This window comes from Lissotriton helveticus, chromosome 2_1, assembly GCF_964261635.1.
Source record: "Lissotriton helveticus chromosome 2_1, aLisHel1.1, whole genome shotgun sequence".
In the NCBI taxonomy this organism is placed as follows: Eukaryota; Metazoa; Chordata; class Amphibia; order Caudata; family Salamandridae; genus Lissotriton; species Lissotriton helveticus.
The window spans coordinates 1,339,845,940-1,339,861,216 of record NC_136059.1 but is presented as its reverse complement, the minus strand read 5'-3'; the positions used below and the strand labels follow the sequence as shown (position 1 = coordinate 1,339,861,216).

General features: G+C 48.9%; 1 protein-coding gene across 2 annotated transcripts in view; it reads left to right on the top strand.

Moving 5' to 3' along the window:
* ZCCHC7 (zinc finger CCHC-type containing 7) overlaps positions 1 to 15,277 on the top strand; it is a 161,911-nt gene that overhangs the window by 72,849 nt on the left and 73,785 nt on the right. For both annotated transcript variants that reach the window (XM_078676269.1, XM_078676271.1), the window contains exon 5: positions 12,889 to 13,059. In XM_078676269.1, coding sequence (XP_078532395.1) covers positions 12,889 to 13,059 — 171 coding nt within the window. The remainder of the gene's footprint in view (positions 1 to 12,888; positions 13,060 to 15,277) is intronic.

The following is a 15,277-nucleotide window of genomic DNA, read 5'->3' as shown; positions in this document are numbered from 1 at the left end:
TTTTCTGGGATCGTCTGTAGCCTTTGCTGTAACTTTGTTACTTGCTATTTTTTTCTAGTCTCTTTGTCTTCTCTCTTTCGACATGACCTCGAAGAAGACCGGGATTAAAGCCTGCAGAGAATGTAATAAGATAATGTCCATCACAGATCCACATGAATGCTGTTTGTGGTGTCTGAGCTCCGACCACGACGTCGAGGACTGCCAATCCTGCAGGAAGATGACACCAAAGGCCCTCCGGGAAAAAGAGGCAAAACTTCTTGTAGCCAAGTTTAAAGAAGGAAAGGAAAAGAAGAAATCAAGATCGCGGACTCGACGCTCGAAGTCAAGGTCTCGCTCGAGGTCGCGATCAGATTCGTCCTTAGCCCATGCTTCAAGATCTTTAAAAAGAAGCATAAAAAGAGAACCCATGAATCCCGACATCGATCGAGGAAGGAGTCTGGTTCCAAGCCGAAGTCGCAGGTGAAGCTGGTCGAGAAGGTGGTAGTATCTTCGGCTTCGGAAGAACAGGATGCCGAGGTTGAGGCGTCGCATGCGAATTCACTGAGTTCGCGAAGCAGAAAGCTGTTCCATCTCCGGACCCATCCCATCCTTCAGGTCGGGAGGATGAAGGTGAGGAGGAGGAGGAGGTTGGAGAGGCTCAGTTGCCCGAAGGTCGTACGACTCCGGTGCACCTGCCCGAAGAGGAGATCGACGTCGTTTCGACTCCACGCCCTCAAGAGCAGCCTGGGGGTTCGTACCCAGCCTTCCCGGCTCCAGGTCAGGATCCTACACATTTCCTGAATGTGATGTTCGGAATTTATTCAAGGGCTATGTATCCCTCTGGGGCTCCTGCTGGTCCCATGGGTCCGATGGCATATAGTCTGGGTGTTCCTCAATCCTATGCACCTGCGCCCTTTATGCCGGCTCCAACGCCACATTGGCATTATCCGACTCCGGCGAGGCCTTCGACTCCGAAGCCATCGACGCCGAGATCGATGACTCAGATTCCTTCGACGCCAGTCCCATCAACTTTGATGCCGAACCCTGAGCGACATCGTGGATCTCTTCCTCGTCCGACGTCGGGTTCAACGCCGGCTCCGGCTCCGTCGGAGTCGATTGCGGATCCGACGGCTTCGAATGTGAAGCAAAGATCAAGGCGTGAAGCTCAGAGGTTGATGGAGGAGGAAAGATATGGAGAGGAAAATCTGGAGGAAGGCGAACTACAGGAGTCTGAGGACCCATTTGAGGACCTGACTGTAGCTAGTGGCCTAGAACTGCCACCTGAATGGGACCTTGTTTCGGTTTTTGATGAGCCCTCAAGGGATGTGACGCCTTATCATGTAGTGATAAAGAAGGCTGCAGGTTTGTTGAACATTGCTCTACCAACTGCAGAATTTAAATCTAATCTGCTCACAGAGGTCCTTCACTCTCCTTCATCAGTGACTGAACCGTTGCTACCTTTTAATGATGCCTTAAAGGATCCAATTTTAGAGATTTGGAAAAATCCTGTATCAGCTCCTGCTGTATCTAGGGCTGTAGCTAGGAAGTATAGAGCTGCTCCTGAAGACCCGGAATTTTTAACCTCTCATCCTCTACCGGAGAGTTTGGTGGTGCAGGCTGCCTGTTCCAAAAGATCTACGGGTGCATTTCCGCAGGTTCCAGCAGAAAAGGAGTCGAGAAAGCAGGATCAGGCTGCTAAAAAGGTTTTCTCCTCTGCCAGTATGGCTTTGAAGTCCACAAACGCAACCTGCTTGATGGGGCGTTATATCCACGCTCTTATGGACACTGTCAAACAGTTGGTGCCCAAGATACCTGAAGAGAATAGAAAAGACTTCCAAGAGGTAATCTCTGATACTCAAGCTGCAGCAAGGCAGGTTATTCAAAGTGGATTGGACACGGCGGACTCTGTGGCGAGGGTTAGGGGTTCTTCCGTAGCGACAAGAAGAGCTGCATGGCTGAAGTCAAGTGAGTTTTCCACAGATGTCCAAGCGGCATTAATGGATCTTCCATTTGACGGGTCTGGATTGTTTGGAAAAAAAGCAGACACTGCTTTGGAAAACTTTAAAGACAGCAGAGCGACAGCAAAGTCGTTGGGCCTTCAGACCAGGAGCACTTTTGGTAGACGTTCAAGAGGATTTAGCAGATCTTCTTTTCGAACCTATAAGTCAACCCACAGCAGCCACAGCAGCAGCAAAACACATTATATAGATCTTATAGAGGCAAGCAAAGGGCCCGAGCTCGGGCCGTAACGCTTCCTCCTCTTCCTCCTCTTCCCCATCCCAGCCCCCAGCCACCGCAGCAAAGCAGCCCTAGATCCACCATTCCGGATCATGTGGGCCCAGTGGGGGGCCGGCTTACCCATTTTCTACAAGATTGGGAATTGATAACATCGGATCTTTGGGTTCTCAATCTTGTAGAGAATGGGTATGCTCTTTCTTTTCGGGAGTTTCCCCCAAATTATCCTCCTTGCCAGGGTTATTGTTCAGAGGACCACCTGCTTCTCCTGCAGGAAGAAGTCCTGGCACTGTTTCGAAAAGGTACAATAGAGGTGGTTCCAGAGCAGGAGAGGGGTCAGGGATGCTACTCCCGGTATTTCCTGATCCCCAAAAAGGATGGCAGGCTTTGGCCAATTCTGGATCTCAGGATCTTGAACCTTTACCTGAAACAGGAAAAGTTCAAGATGCTCACTCTTGCACAGGTTCTTCAAGCGCTGCTGGAAGAAGACTGGATGGTGTCGATCGACTTGCAGAATGCGTATTTTCATATTCCCATCTTGAAGTCGCACAGAAAGTATCTCCGTTTTACGGTTGGATCGCAACACTTATTTATACATTTATTCCTGGATGTGCGAATCCTCCCTAAAATTGAACGGTTCTAAGACCGAAATTATGCTCCTGGGTAATAAATGGTCTTCAATCCCCGCTGCGGTGTGGCCGGATTCCTTTGGCGAGATTCCCACTCCAAAGACTGAAGTCAAAACGCTAGGCGTCTGGCTCGAACCAAGCCTCACCATGAAAACCCAGGCGACCAAGACCGCTGGAACTTGCTTTGGCCTCCTGCGGTCTACCCGCAAGATCCTCCCCCTCCTCCCCCCGCTCTCCAGGAAGCTGCTGGTCCAAGGGCTCATCCTAGCCAGACTTGATTATTGCAATGCCGTCTACTTGGGTGCACCAGAGTTCACCTTAGCCAAACTCCAACGGGCACAGAACGCTGCGGCTAGGCTCATAATGGACCTCCCCCCTAGAGCCTCTGCCAAACCAGCCCTCAAGGCCCTTCACTGGCTCCCTGTCCGCCAGCGAATTGATTTTAAAGCAATGTGCACCAGTCATAAACTCATTAATGGCGCCGGCCCGGCCGCCCTGAAAGACCTTGTCACCCCTTACAAAGCCCCAAGGTCACTGCGCTCGGACGACGAACATCTAGCCATCGTCCCTAAATTTAAGAAGGATCGCACCGGCGGCCGCCGCTTCTCGGTCAAAGCCTCGTCAGGGTGGAACGCATTGCCCCGCCACTTGCGACTGGAACCCTCCCACGCCATCTTCCGAAAAAAACTTAAGACTTTCTTATTCCCCAAATAGTCGTCCGGTCCCCCCCCCCCTCCTCTTGGATATCGCATTTCTACAGCGCGGGGATGCCTCCGGGTCACCAGGCGCTTTACAAATTTATAAATAAATAAATAAATAAATAAACACTACCAGTTTGCGGTCCTTCCGTTTGGTCTTACTACTGCGCCTCGAGTCTTAACCAAGGTGATGGCAGTGGAGGCAGCACATCTCAGGAGGTCGGGGTTACATGTATTCCCGTATCTGGACGACTGGTTAATCAAAGCGGAGTCGCCAGAGAAGGTGCTCCATCATCTGCAAGAGACAACTCAGTTGTTGCACAAGTTGGGTTTTTCGATAAACGTACCCAAATCTCACCTGGTGCCCTCCCAGCGCAACCTGTTCATAGGTGCAGTACTGGACACTACTGTTTGTCGTGCATTCCCTCCACCTCAAAGGATTCGCGACATTCAGGAAATGATTCCTCTGTTCTACAATGGAGCGGTCGTTCCAGTCCTGAAGGTTCTTCGCCTGCTCGGTCTGATGGCTTCTTGCATTCTATTGGTCAACCATGCACGCTGGCACATGAGGGCACTCCAGTGGTGCCTCCGCTGGCAGTGGTATCAGCACAACGGAGATCTCAGGGAGTCAGTGAAGATCTCCAGAGAAGCTGCAGCGGATCTGTCTTGGTCGAGCGTGGAAGGCAATCTGTCGCAAGGAAAGCCTTTTCAACTTCCTCCATCGGTGGCCACGGTAATAACGGATACATCCACTCTCGGTGGGGTGCTCATCTGGGGGACCTGGAGGTCAAGGGTCTTTGGTCTCCAGAGGAAAGGTTGCTTCACATCAACCTTCTGGAATTGCGGGCTATACGTCTGGCGCTCAAGGCCTTCCTCCCTTCCCTTTGCGGTCAGTCGGTTCAGGTCCTGACGGACAACACGACCGCGATGTGGTACATCAACAAGCAGGGAGGAGTGGGGTCGCAGTGTCTCTGCAGAGAGGCTCTGCGTCTCTGGTCTTGGGTTCAGGACCATCAGATTTGTCTGATGGCAAATCATCTGTCCGGAGTTCAGAGCGTTCGTGCAGACAGTCTCAGTCGGCAGTTCTCTGCCGACCACGAGTGGAGGCTTCACCCGGAGGTTGTTCACGGCATCTTTCAGATGTGGGGGACTCCTCGGGTGGACCTGTTCGCCACTCGCGAGAATGCTCACTGCCTGTCATTCTGCAGTCTCCAGTATCCGATGCAAGGAGCCTTGGGGGACGCGTTTCAGTTGAGTTGGAAATCGCAACTCCTTTTACTCGTTTCCTCCCATACCTTTGATTCCTCGGGTTCTGAGGAAAAGTCGCCAAGACCGGGCCCAAGTTATATTGATCGCCCCGGATTGGCCAAGAAGGGTGTGGTACTCGGACCTTCTCCGCCTCTCCTCTCACCCGCCGCTCCGTCTCCCTCACAGGGCAGATCTCCTCTCCCAGATGGAGGGGCAGGTTCTACACCCCCACCTCCAGACCTTACACCTTCATGCCTGGAGATTGAACGGGGCAACCTGAGTTCTTTTTCTCTCCTGCCTGACGTGGTGTATGTCATCTTGTCAGCCAGGCGTGACTCGACTAAGTCCATCTATTCTTATAGGTGGTCAAAATTTGTCACTTGGTGTGGGGAGAAATCTATATACCCTTTGAGAGCCCATTTGTCTGATGTTCTCCAGTTTCCCTTTCTCTGGGGCAACAGGGGCTTGCCTTTGCCACAGTGAAGGGCTATCTTTCAGCGCTGTCGGCATTTCTCTGTTTGCCTGACCAGCCATCTCTTTTTAAATCTCCTGTGGTTTTAAGGTTTTTGAAGGGCCTCACGAATAAGTTCCCTCCTACTCCTTTTATTGTGCCTCAGTGGGACTTAAATCTTGTTTTGACTTTTCTGATGGGTGCTCCTTTTGAGCCTCTTCACAAATGTCCTATGAGGCTTTTGACTCTTAAGACAGTTTTCCTCGTTGCAATAACCTCGGCAAGGAGGGTAAGTGAGCTTCAAACTCTTAGTTCCAAGCCCCCTTTCTTGTCCATTCATGCTGATCAAATGGTTCTTAGGACCAGGGCTGCTTTTCTGCCTAAGGTGTAGACTCCTTTCCACCTTGGTCAATCTGTTACCCTCCCTACCTTTTATCCTCCCCCACACCCTTCCAAGGAGGAGGAGAGGTTGCACCGTCTGGACCCCAAGAGGGCGGTGTCTTTTTATCTGGACAGATCTAAAGACTGTTGGTTGGATGACCAGCTCTTTATTGGCTTTGCTGGCTGCAAGAGAAGAAGAGCGGTCCAAAAAAGAACTTTATCAAGATGGATCGTCCTCTGTATAAATATCTGCTACTCTTTGGCCGGTAAGGAACCACCAGCGGGTATAAGGGCTCATTCTACAAGAGCTAAGTCGTCAACCTCTGCATTGGCTAGAGGTGTTCCTGTAGAGAATATTTGTAGGGCGGCAACTTGGTCTTCCCTCCACACATTCGCGAAGCATTACTGCTTGGATTCCGAGGTGAGGAGGGACGGTCACTTTGCGCGCTCTGTCCTCCAAGATTTCCTGATTTAGAAGAGTGGACACCCTCCTCCGGGAGTGGGGACTGCTGTGGGACTCTATTCACAAGGTGAGGAATCCACACGGCAGATGTATCTATCAGAAGAACAAGTTACTTACCTTCAGTAACGCTTTTTCTGGTAGATACAATATCTGCCTGTGGATTCCCACACTGACCCACCCGCCTCCCCGTTGTCCACTCTTCTATGCCAGTGTTTCTATTATGTATTTATTTTATCGCATTTGCTTCACACTGTGTGTTACCTTGATATTGGTACTGCGTATACTGTGTATATGTCTACTGTCATTGGTCCGTCTGTGTGCCTCGAAGGCACGGAAAAAAGGGCAGAACTGATGTCATCACGCCGGCGTGGGCCTGTTATAGGCGTCTGTGACGTCAGCGGGGTCGCGAGCGATGCCGTGCCTCTATGACGTCCGGGTCCACGTCGGCGCGAAGCGACAAAAAGAATTTCCGAATGTTGCTGACGCAGGGGGATATTCACAAGGTGAGGAATCCACAGGCAGATATTGTATCTACCAGAAAAAGCGTTACCGAAGGTAAGTAACTTGTTCTTCAGTGCCAGGGAATACTATGGTAATAGGTAAGTTTTTCAGACCATATAAAATGTTTGTCTTTAGCCAATGTCTCTTTTTAGGTTGCAGCCTACCAGACCGTGTAGCTGTCTGGTTTGCTAAAGAGATCTTGGGAACATTCAGAAAGTTGACCTATGAATGAATTCTTCCCGCTGCTTACCATTGTCTTTGCGGTTTTTAACACACATTTTCTGGATTTCTATTTGCTGGCTTTATTTAATTAGCCGTTCCCATTCCCCAAACCTTGTTAACTGCATCCTTCCACAAACTTGATTTCTGTAAGCAGGCCTTCTTGTGCTTATCTTGTCACATTTGCTGTGCATTCAAAGACAGGGTCTTCCAGAGAGCCTGTTGTTTATTTATCTTTCTCTGACTTCAAATTGAGAGGATTTATGTGACAATCAGGGTGGCTAACGGGAGTCTGCTTAAGGAAGGCTAAACAATGTTATTTTTTTTCTGCTAGCACAATAAAATTTAAATGTCTGTAAATGAACTGTGCTGACGATCAAATCAGTACATTGAGTGATGATATTTCCACACATTGTGCACTGTACACTTTAATCAGTCAAACTGTGAGTGCAAATGTAATGGTCATTTCAGTTGAAGATGTGTTGTGTATAAAGGCAGTAGGCTTCCAAACCATAAACACTCCACATTACCGCACTGCACGCAACTGCACTCTACTCTAGACCACTCCGCACTGTGCCACTAAATTACACACTGCGTCCCTGCATTCTTCTCCACTCCGCTCCACTATATGCCTCTCTACTCCACTCTACTGTATGCCAATGTACTCTACCCCACACTGCTCTACTAGGCACCACTCAACTCTACGCCAATGCACTCTACTCTGTACCATTCCACTGTACGCCAGTGCACTGTATTCCAATCCCCTCTATGTCACTCTAATCTACTTTGCACCACTGCACTCTACCTGAAACAATCAACTCCACTGCACTCAGTGCCACTCCACTCTGCCCATCTCTAGGCCACTGCACTCTGCATTGCTCCACTCTGCGATGATCCGCTCTAATCTATTCTCCCACTGCACTCTGTGATACTCTACTCTATACTACTGCACTCTATGCCACTTCAGTCGACTCAGAAACAATCTACTCTATGCCACTGTAGTCAAGCCACGCTATTCCACTCTGCGTTAATCCAATCTACTTCACTCCATACCACGCCACTGCACTCTACACCACTTTACTCTAAACCAATACACTCTACGCCACTGCACTCTATGCCAATCTACTCTGCTGCACTGCACTGCACTCCACTATACTCTACGCCTCTACACCACTGTACTCTTCACCATTGCAATCTACGTCACTTTACACTGCTCCAAAGTATGCCACTGCACTCTACATCCATGCACTCTATGCCACTCTACTATGCACCACTGCACTCCACTCTGCAGCACTGCACTCTATGCCACTCTACTCTGCGCCACTCTACTCTGCGCCACTCTACTCTGCGCCACTCTACTCTGCGCCACTCTACTCTGCATCACTCTACTCTGCACCACTCAACTCTGCCCCCTTTACTCTGTGCCACTTTACACTATGCCACTGCACCAGGCATCTGCAATCTACGCCACTATAATCTACTGTGCACCACTGCACTCTACACCACTTCACTCTACGCCTCTTTACTCTGCACCACTGTACGCCAGTGCACTCTACCTCACTCCACTCTGTACCACTCCGTACCACTCCACTCTGCACCACTCCACTCTGCACCACTCCACCCAACGCCTCTCCATTCTGCACCACTGCACTCTACGCCAATGCCCTCTATGTCACTACTCTATATCACTCCACTCTACCCTGCACCACTCCACGCCACTTCACTCTACTCAGAGTCAATCTCCTCTATGCCACTGCACCGAATGCCACTCAACTCTGCGCCACTCCACGCCACTGCAATCAACGCGATGCCAATGTACTATATGCTGCTCTAAACCATTCTACTGCTCTCTACACCACTACTCTAGGCCACTGCACTCTACCTTGCACAACTATACCCTACCCTGCACTATGCCACTCCACTCTATTCTGAAACAATCTAATCTACACCACTTCACTCTACGCCACTGCACTCTGTGCCACTGCCCTCTGCTCCACTCTACTCTGCGCCACTTTACGCCATTGCACTCTTCGCTATGCCACTCTACTCTAAACCACTGCATTCTACACTTATTCACTTTACACCACTTCACTCAAAGCCAATGCAGCCTACGCCATGGTACCTACACCAACAACTTTGCACCACTGCACTTTATGTCACTGTAGTCTACAACATTGTACACTATGCACCTACGCTACCTCAATCTACACCATTGCGCTCTATGTCAGTGCACTCTGCGCCACTCTATTGTACTCTGCACCACTGTAATCTGTCACGGCTCTCTGCGCCACTCTACTCTGCACCACTGTATGCCACTGCACTCTACGACACTGCAGTCTATGCCACTGCAGTCTATTCCACTGCACAAACGCCACTCTACTGCACTTTAAGCCACTGTACTCAATGCCGCTCTGCTGCACTCTACTTCACTACACTCTACAGCACTATACTCTACAGCACTATACTCTACAGCACTATACTCTACGCCACTGCACCACTCTACTCTATGCCAATGCACTGATGCGCCACTACTCTGCATCATTCCACTCTATGCTACTTCACTCTAGATTACTCTACTCCGCAACACTTCTCCCTCCGCCACTGAACTCTCCGCTGCTCTACTCTGCATAGCTCCACTCTATGCTATCTACTCTAAGCCACTCTTTACCATTCACTATAAGCCAGTCTTCACCACTGCACTCTACAACACTCTACACTACTGCACTCTATGCCACTTCACTCTACTTTGAAACAATCTACTTTATGCCTTCTACACCACTCTGTGCCACTCCACTCTGTATTTTAAACCAGTGCACTCTACGCCAATGCACTTACGCCAACTACACTGCACTTTATACCACTCTTCTCTACAACATTCAACTGTATGACACTGCACTCTACGTCACTCTATTCTTCTGTGCACCAGTGTACTCTACATCACTGCTCTCTGCACAACTCTACGACCCTGCACTCTGCATGATTGCACTCTATGCAACTGCAATCTACTCTGCACCACTCAAGTCTATGCCACTTCACTCTACGCCACTCTGTGCCTCTCCACTCTCCGCCATTGCATTCTCCAGCTCAGCCACACTCACCGGGACTCCTCGCGCTGCTCCGGGCTCTTCAGACGTGCGGCCGCCTCCTCCTGGCGGGGGTGGGGGGGGGGGCACTGGCCACGTCAGCAGCACGCGGGGCTCTCCTCTTGCTTCCGGGAGCCCTGCCAACAACAGGCCGCCTCCTGACCTCACCCGGGCCCCGGGACTTCGACGGGGAGCCTGCAAGGCTCCAGACGGCTTCCCCCAGCCAGGGGGAGGCAGAAATGGAGCCCGCGAGGCTCCGACTCAGTAGGCCCAGCCACAGGGAGGCGCGGGGGGCTGTCTTCCGCCCACTTCGCTCGGGCGCTCCTCTCTCTGTCCACGAAGCGCGGGGTAGGCTCCTGTCTCCTTCCGGGTCGCCGCGGGCAGCGCAGCGGCTCCTTTCTTGTCCTACGCTCTGGTCGCGGCGGTGATTCTGGCGGCAATCCTTAAGTGCGGGGTGGGCTCCCGCCACACAACAATGAGGCGAGAAGGCTCCCGCGGTATTTTGAAATCTGCCGCTCTCCCTGGCAGCATGTGAGGTGGGCACCTGCTCAGTTCAAATATCCAGCGGTGCGCATAAATGCTGGGTGGGCTCCCGCCGATTTCAGGAGCACAGGGGGCAGCCTCGCGCTGCAGGCGCCAGCCCCTCTCTCTCCTGGCAGGATGAACCAGGGCCCCTGGGCTGTTCAAATATAGCGCTCTAGGGACAAAACGATAGTGCCTCTCTTCACTTGGGGCACAGAGGTGACAACAGCCGGCAAAATAGAATTGTAGCACTCACGAGTCGCTAGATGGCCCACAGAATATGGTGCACCAATGCGGACTGCAGAATCCAGTGGTAGCGCTCTGTCAGCACAGCGCTGCAGTACATTCAAGGTCCCACACAATAACGCAGCGCCCACGCTCCTTAGTCCTTGGAGTGCAGGCACGCGCATTATAGTGTTTACCAGGCGCTAGGGCAGAAGAGCAGGCAGGCAATGCTGGGGAAGATCAACAGACAGTGGGCACTCATCAGAACAGGACAGCAGTTCCTAGGAACAGTCAACCTCCATAAAGTGGCACTCCACCTGACGTAGCAGTCTTAACTCCAGCAAAGGGCTCTCACTGGGCCTGTGGACAGCAGAGGGGTACAGATGGGCACAGTGGCCAGCACACAGGCCCTTGCGGCGGTACCTCCTGGCAGAGTGTCCCCTCTCAAGCAAAGTTGACGCACAGTCTGTCACATGGAGGCACAGCCCATCTATATATACCCTCCTCACCCCACCTACCACAAAGGGCTAGAACCTTCTAGAAGGCTCTCTAGTAATCCGGTCCCAACTGGTTTTGGCGGAGGTGTAGAGCACCCTGTCTGCCAGGTTTCCCTCCAAAAGCTGGGGGTGTGGGCGACAGACCCACCCCAGGGGGCGGAGTCAGCCTTGGTCACTCCGAACACTAGACCTGCGACCTACTTGAGGCAGCAGGCCGAAAGCACCCACACAGGGTGACATTTTAAAAGTGACATTTCTTACAATGGGGAAAGTAAACCTGCGTACACCATTGTGCAGCATTTAATATTCGCAGTTCACCCACATGCCAAACATGGCATACCATTTCTCTCCCATGGGGGGGTGTTCCTAATGTAAGCCCATGGGAGGCAGACTGCACACACACTTTGCACTGCTAACCAGCGCTAAAGTGTCCAACATCCTGAGCCCACCAATTCCATCACAGCAAAAAGATTAGGAGGAAAGGCAAAAAGTTCCGGGATGACCCTGCAAACAGGGCCAAGTCCAACATGGTGCTAATGTAGACATTAGCTAGGGAAGAAACGATTCCTTCATAGATTGATATTATCTAATATGTTGCCAATTTTCGGGATCGTTTTTTCATGTATTGCATTTGTTATTTGTGCCATTATATTTCATATCTACCACTACATTTATTCATATACTCTGCAGTACACTAGGTCCCTAAACAATTAATAAAGCCTTTTTAATTGTAGCATGGATTTCTTGATTGCTTTTATCATTGGAGAATGGTGTTCCAGTAACCCACTTTAAATCAATATACTCCTACCAGTTTGTGATGGGATTGATTCGTTACCAAATGCACATTGTCTCTGGTTAAGTTGTGAGAGATGGGCGGGGCACAGCCTGTCTGTTCTTCTACCTCTAGTTGATCAGTTGGTTCATAACTGCACTTAACAGAGGCCCACAGAAAGTCTGTCTGGGTCATTGTTGCAATTGGACCTGTAATAAGGCATCACATCAAAATAAGTAATAATAGTAAGTGTGTGTAAGGAAAACACTAAAGTATGATGAAACAATTCACTGCAGTTGTATGGAAGATAATCTTACAGATACCAGTGTGCCATTAAACTAACATGAACCCGGAAATATGTATTCCTAGCTGCTGAAGGGAGTTCTAAGCCTTGCCTCTCTGACCATGCCTGTTGGACTGGAATATATGTTCACTAGTTTTTTTTTATGTTCGAAAATTTTTATTTTCTGTATGTTTTCCTTAACTGTTGATAATGTCACTAATGGTAGTACTGCTGTTGTTAGAATTACCAGTTAACACCCTACTTCACAGGTTGGTACTTTTGCATACATCTGCCATGTTTGATAACATTTGACTCAAGCAGAGATGGCTTTAGGGCACTGCGACTGGTGCTGCCGCAATGGGCGCTGTCCTGTGGGGGGGGATCTGACCTCAGGGTGTGTGCTGTGTTTAGCAATAACTTATGATTGGAGAGATGATGGGTACTCTTGCGCGGTGGTAGTGAGAGAATCTGAGGAAGGGGTCATGGGGGTAGGAGCGCCAAAAATTATTGTCGCACCGGGCACCACCAGCGCCAAAGCCAGCCCTGGACTCAAGTCTTAGGTCATTAATTATTCAGTATTTATAATTGGGTGAACATATGTTTGGTATTTTTATTTTATGTTGCTTTTGGCTTGCTGCTGGTTTGTCTCACTTTACAAAGTAAAATGTAATTAATGAGGAAATGATGATCATCTTTCTATAGAAGGAGCGTACCTGTTGCCTTTGCGGGGCCAGCGGACACCTACAGAATACATGTCCGGCACGACTTTGCTCAAACTGTTTTATGCCTGGACACTTGTTCAAAGATTGCATTGAGAAGGCCCATTGGAAGAAAAATTGTCACCGTTGTTCTGTTACCGGACACTATGCTGATGTAAGTAAGATGCTTCTACAAACCACTTGCTTCACTCGCAGTTGTTATGTATTCTCGGTAAAAATGTTGATTCAATACATATATGTATCATGTTTGCTATTTGTTGATTTTACAAAGGAAAACATTATATTGGGATTCTTCTGTCTCCTAAAATAGTCTATGTTTTGTTAAAAGGAAGGGGCCAAGGGACTTGATAGTAACCCACAAAAATGCTGACTTGTTTAAAGGCAGCCCAGTTTTTCCAACAGGCAGTGCTGAACTATCCTAATTCTGAAATGAACTAAAGCCCCTGTATGCACAGCTTCTTCTGTCAAGGCCAGGACACTTTTGTGTAATTGCATGTTTTACAAATACAATAAATAAATAAATCGACAATACTATAGATTTTTTTTTAATCCATTTTATCAAAGCCCTAGACAAGAGAATATTCTAACGACTACGATGATTTTGTACTGAAACATAACAGATTGCATGGCGATGGGTAGGCCAAAGACCCACAGGCTGGATTGACTCCAAAAGAAGTAATCAAGCTCAACCACAAATTAAATTAAATCCTATGCAGAAAAGTCATATGCTCCCTACATCCATACATGATTTATAAATGGTGTCAACCATCTTGATGTGGGGGAAAAAGGTGTTTTTTTCCACAAAATTAATTTTAGTTTGAAGCACCGGCATATCTAAATAAGCAAATTAAACAAGCATTAGCATAGCCAATAGGTCTCACCTTTGTGACCTTGTAAGTAATAAGCCATGCAGCACATTATTATGTGTGCTACAACATTTAGTGATAACCCCAAACCCATTTATGCTCACATCTTGCCAAAAATCGAATGAATTGTTGTCGTCGGTAATGGGCTTGTCAGTTGTCACAAAATGAACCATCTGCTTAAGGTATTTTGTGTGTCTGGCACCAGCTCTACAGACAACAGTGGGCGGCGGGATATAATCTCACCACTGGTGTGCAAAGGGGTATTTATCAGTGGCCAAAGCAGTAAATGCCAATGCGCCCTGTTTGCACTATTACTTAACAGCGATAGGAGGATAGGTAAACAGTTATGGATGTGCAGCAATGCTCTCTTAGATACAAAGTAAATGGAAACGTACTTACAATACCCAGAAACTATAAGACTGAACTGAGTGTACGAGAGGTTTGTTTGTCTGGCAACCCCAAAGTAAACAAGACGAAGAGGGTGAACTGGCTCTGGAAATGCCTCCCCTCCCTACTGTTTGTTTTCTATTTGTAACGGGAGCAGTGGGGTAAGGGAGATATGAGAATGACTTGCTCGACCAATGGGCGAGGGAGCTTGGCTGCTATGGAAAACAATCTATGGGGGCAAAGAGCAATGGAAAGACTGAGCGACGCTCAAAATAAAATAAGAAAGTTTAACTAAACATTTGAAAAACACGGTCTGAAAGTGTGCGCCTTGTACAAAGAGTAAAGTTAGTAATGACCGCCATGCTGAAACATAAGCAGGCCGGCCATGAGACGGCGCTGTGGCAAGAAATAAAATGTGCATGCCCTCCCACACATGAACTGGAAACCCCTTCTGTGCAAGGGAGCTCACCTCCACACCGTGTGAACTACCTGATGGGGAGACCAGATCGTGCGCCGTAAAATAGAGGAAGGACTACAAATTTACATCAATAAAGTGCCTAAGAATGACAGCCCTGATCCCAATAGAAACACTGAAGAGGCACTAAGAAAATAAATGAAAAGTAATTTTTAAACCCAACATCATACCTGTTCATTAAATTGCTTACTCATAACAGCTGTTTACTAGACCTGCTTTGGAACACCAAAAAAAGTGCCTCTCACTGTTTTCAGTTTACCCTCTCAAAAAACCGGGACAGGAGCCACTTTTACCGAAATCTGCCGGGAGAACTGTTGAAAACCTGGACCATTCAGGGCAAATCTGGGGAGCCTAGTCACCCTACTACCTGATCAATACAGAAGAACATGTTCAGCCCCTTCCTTACCTTTCACATGCTCAGCGCTGGCATGAGAGCCCCAGTGTTGAGCTTTATGCCGGTCAGCATGACTCCTGAAGGTCACAAGGCAGTTCTTCTTGTGAGGAACTTCTGTCAACAAGTGGAGTGCCGATATCCTGAATTTTGCTCCGCACACCCAGACAGTGCAGCTTTTGGCAGATCCATGGCTACCGGAGCAGGTGGCCCGCTGCATTGTATACAGGGCACAAGTCCTAAAAAAAGAAGT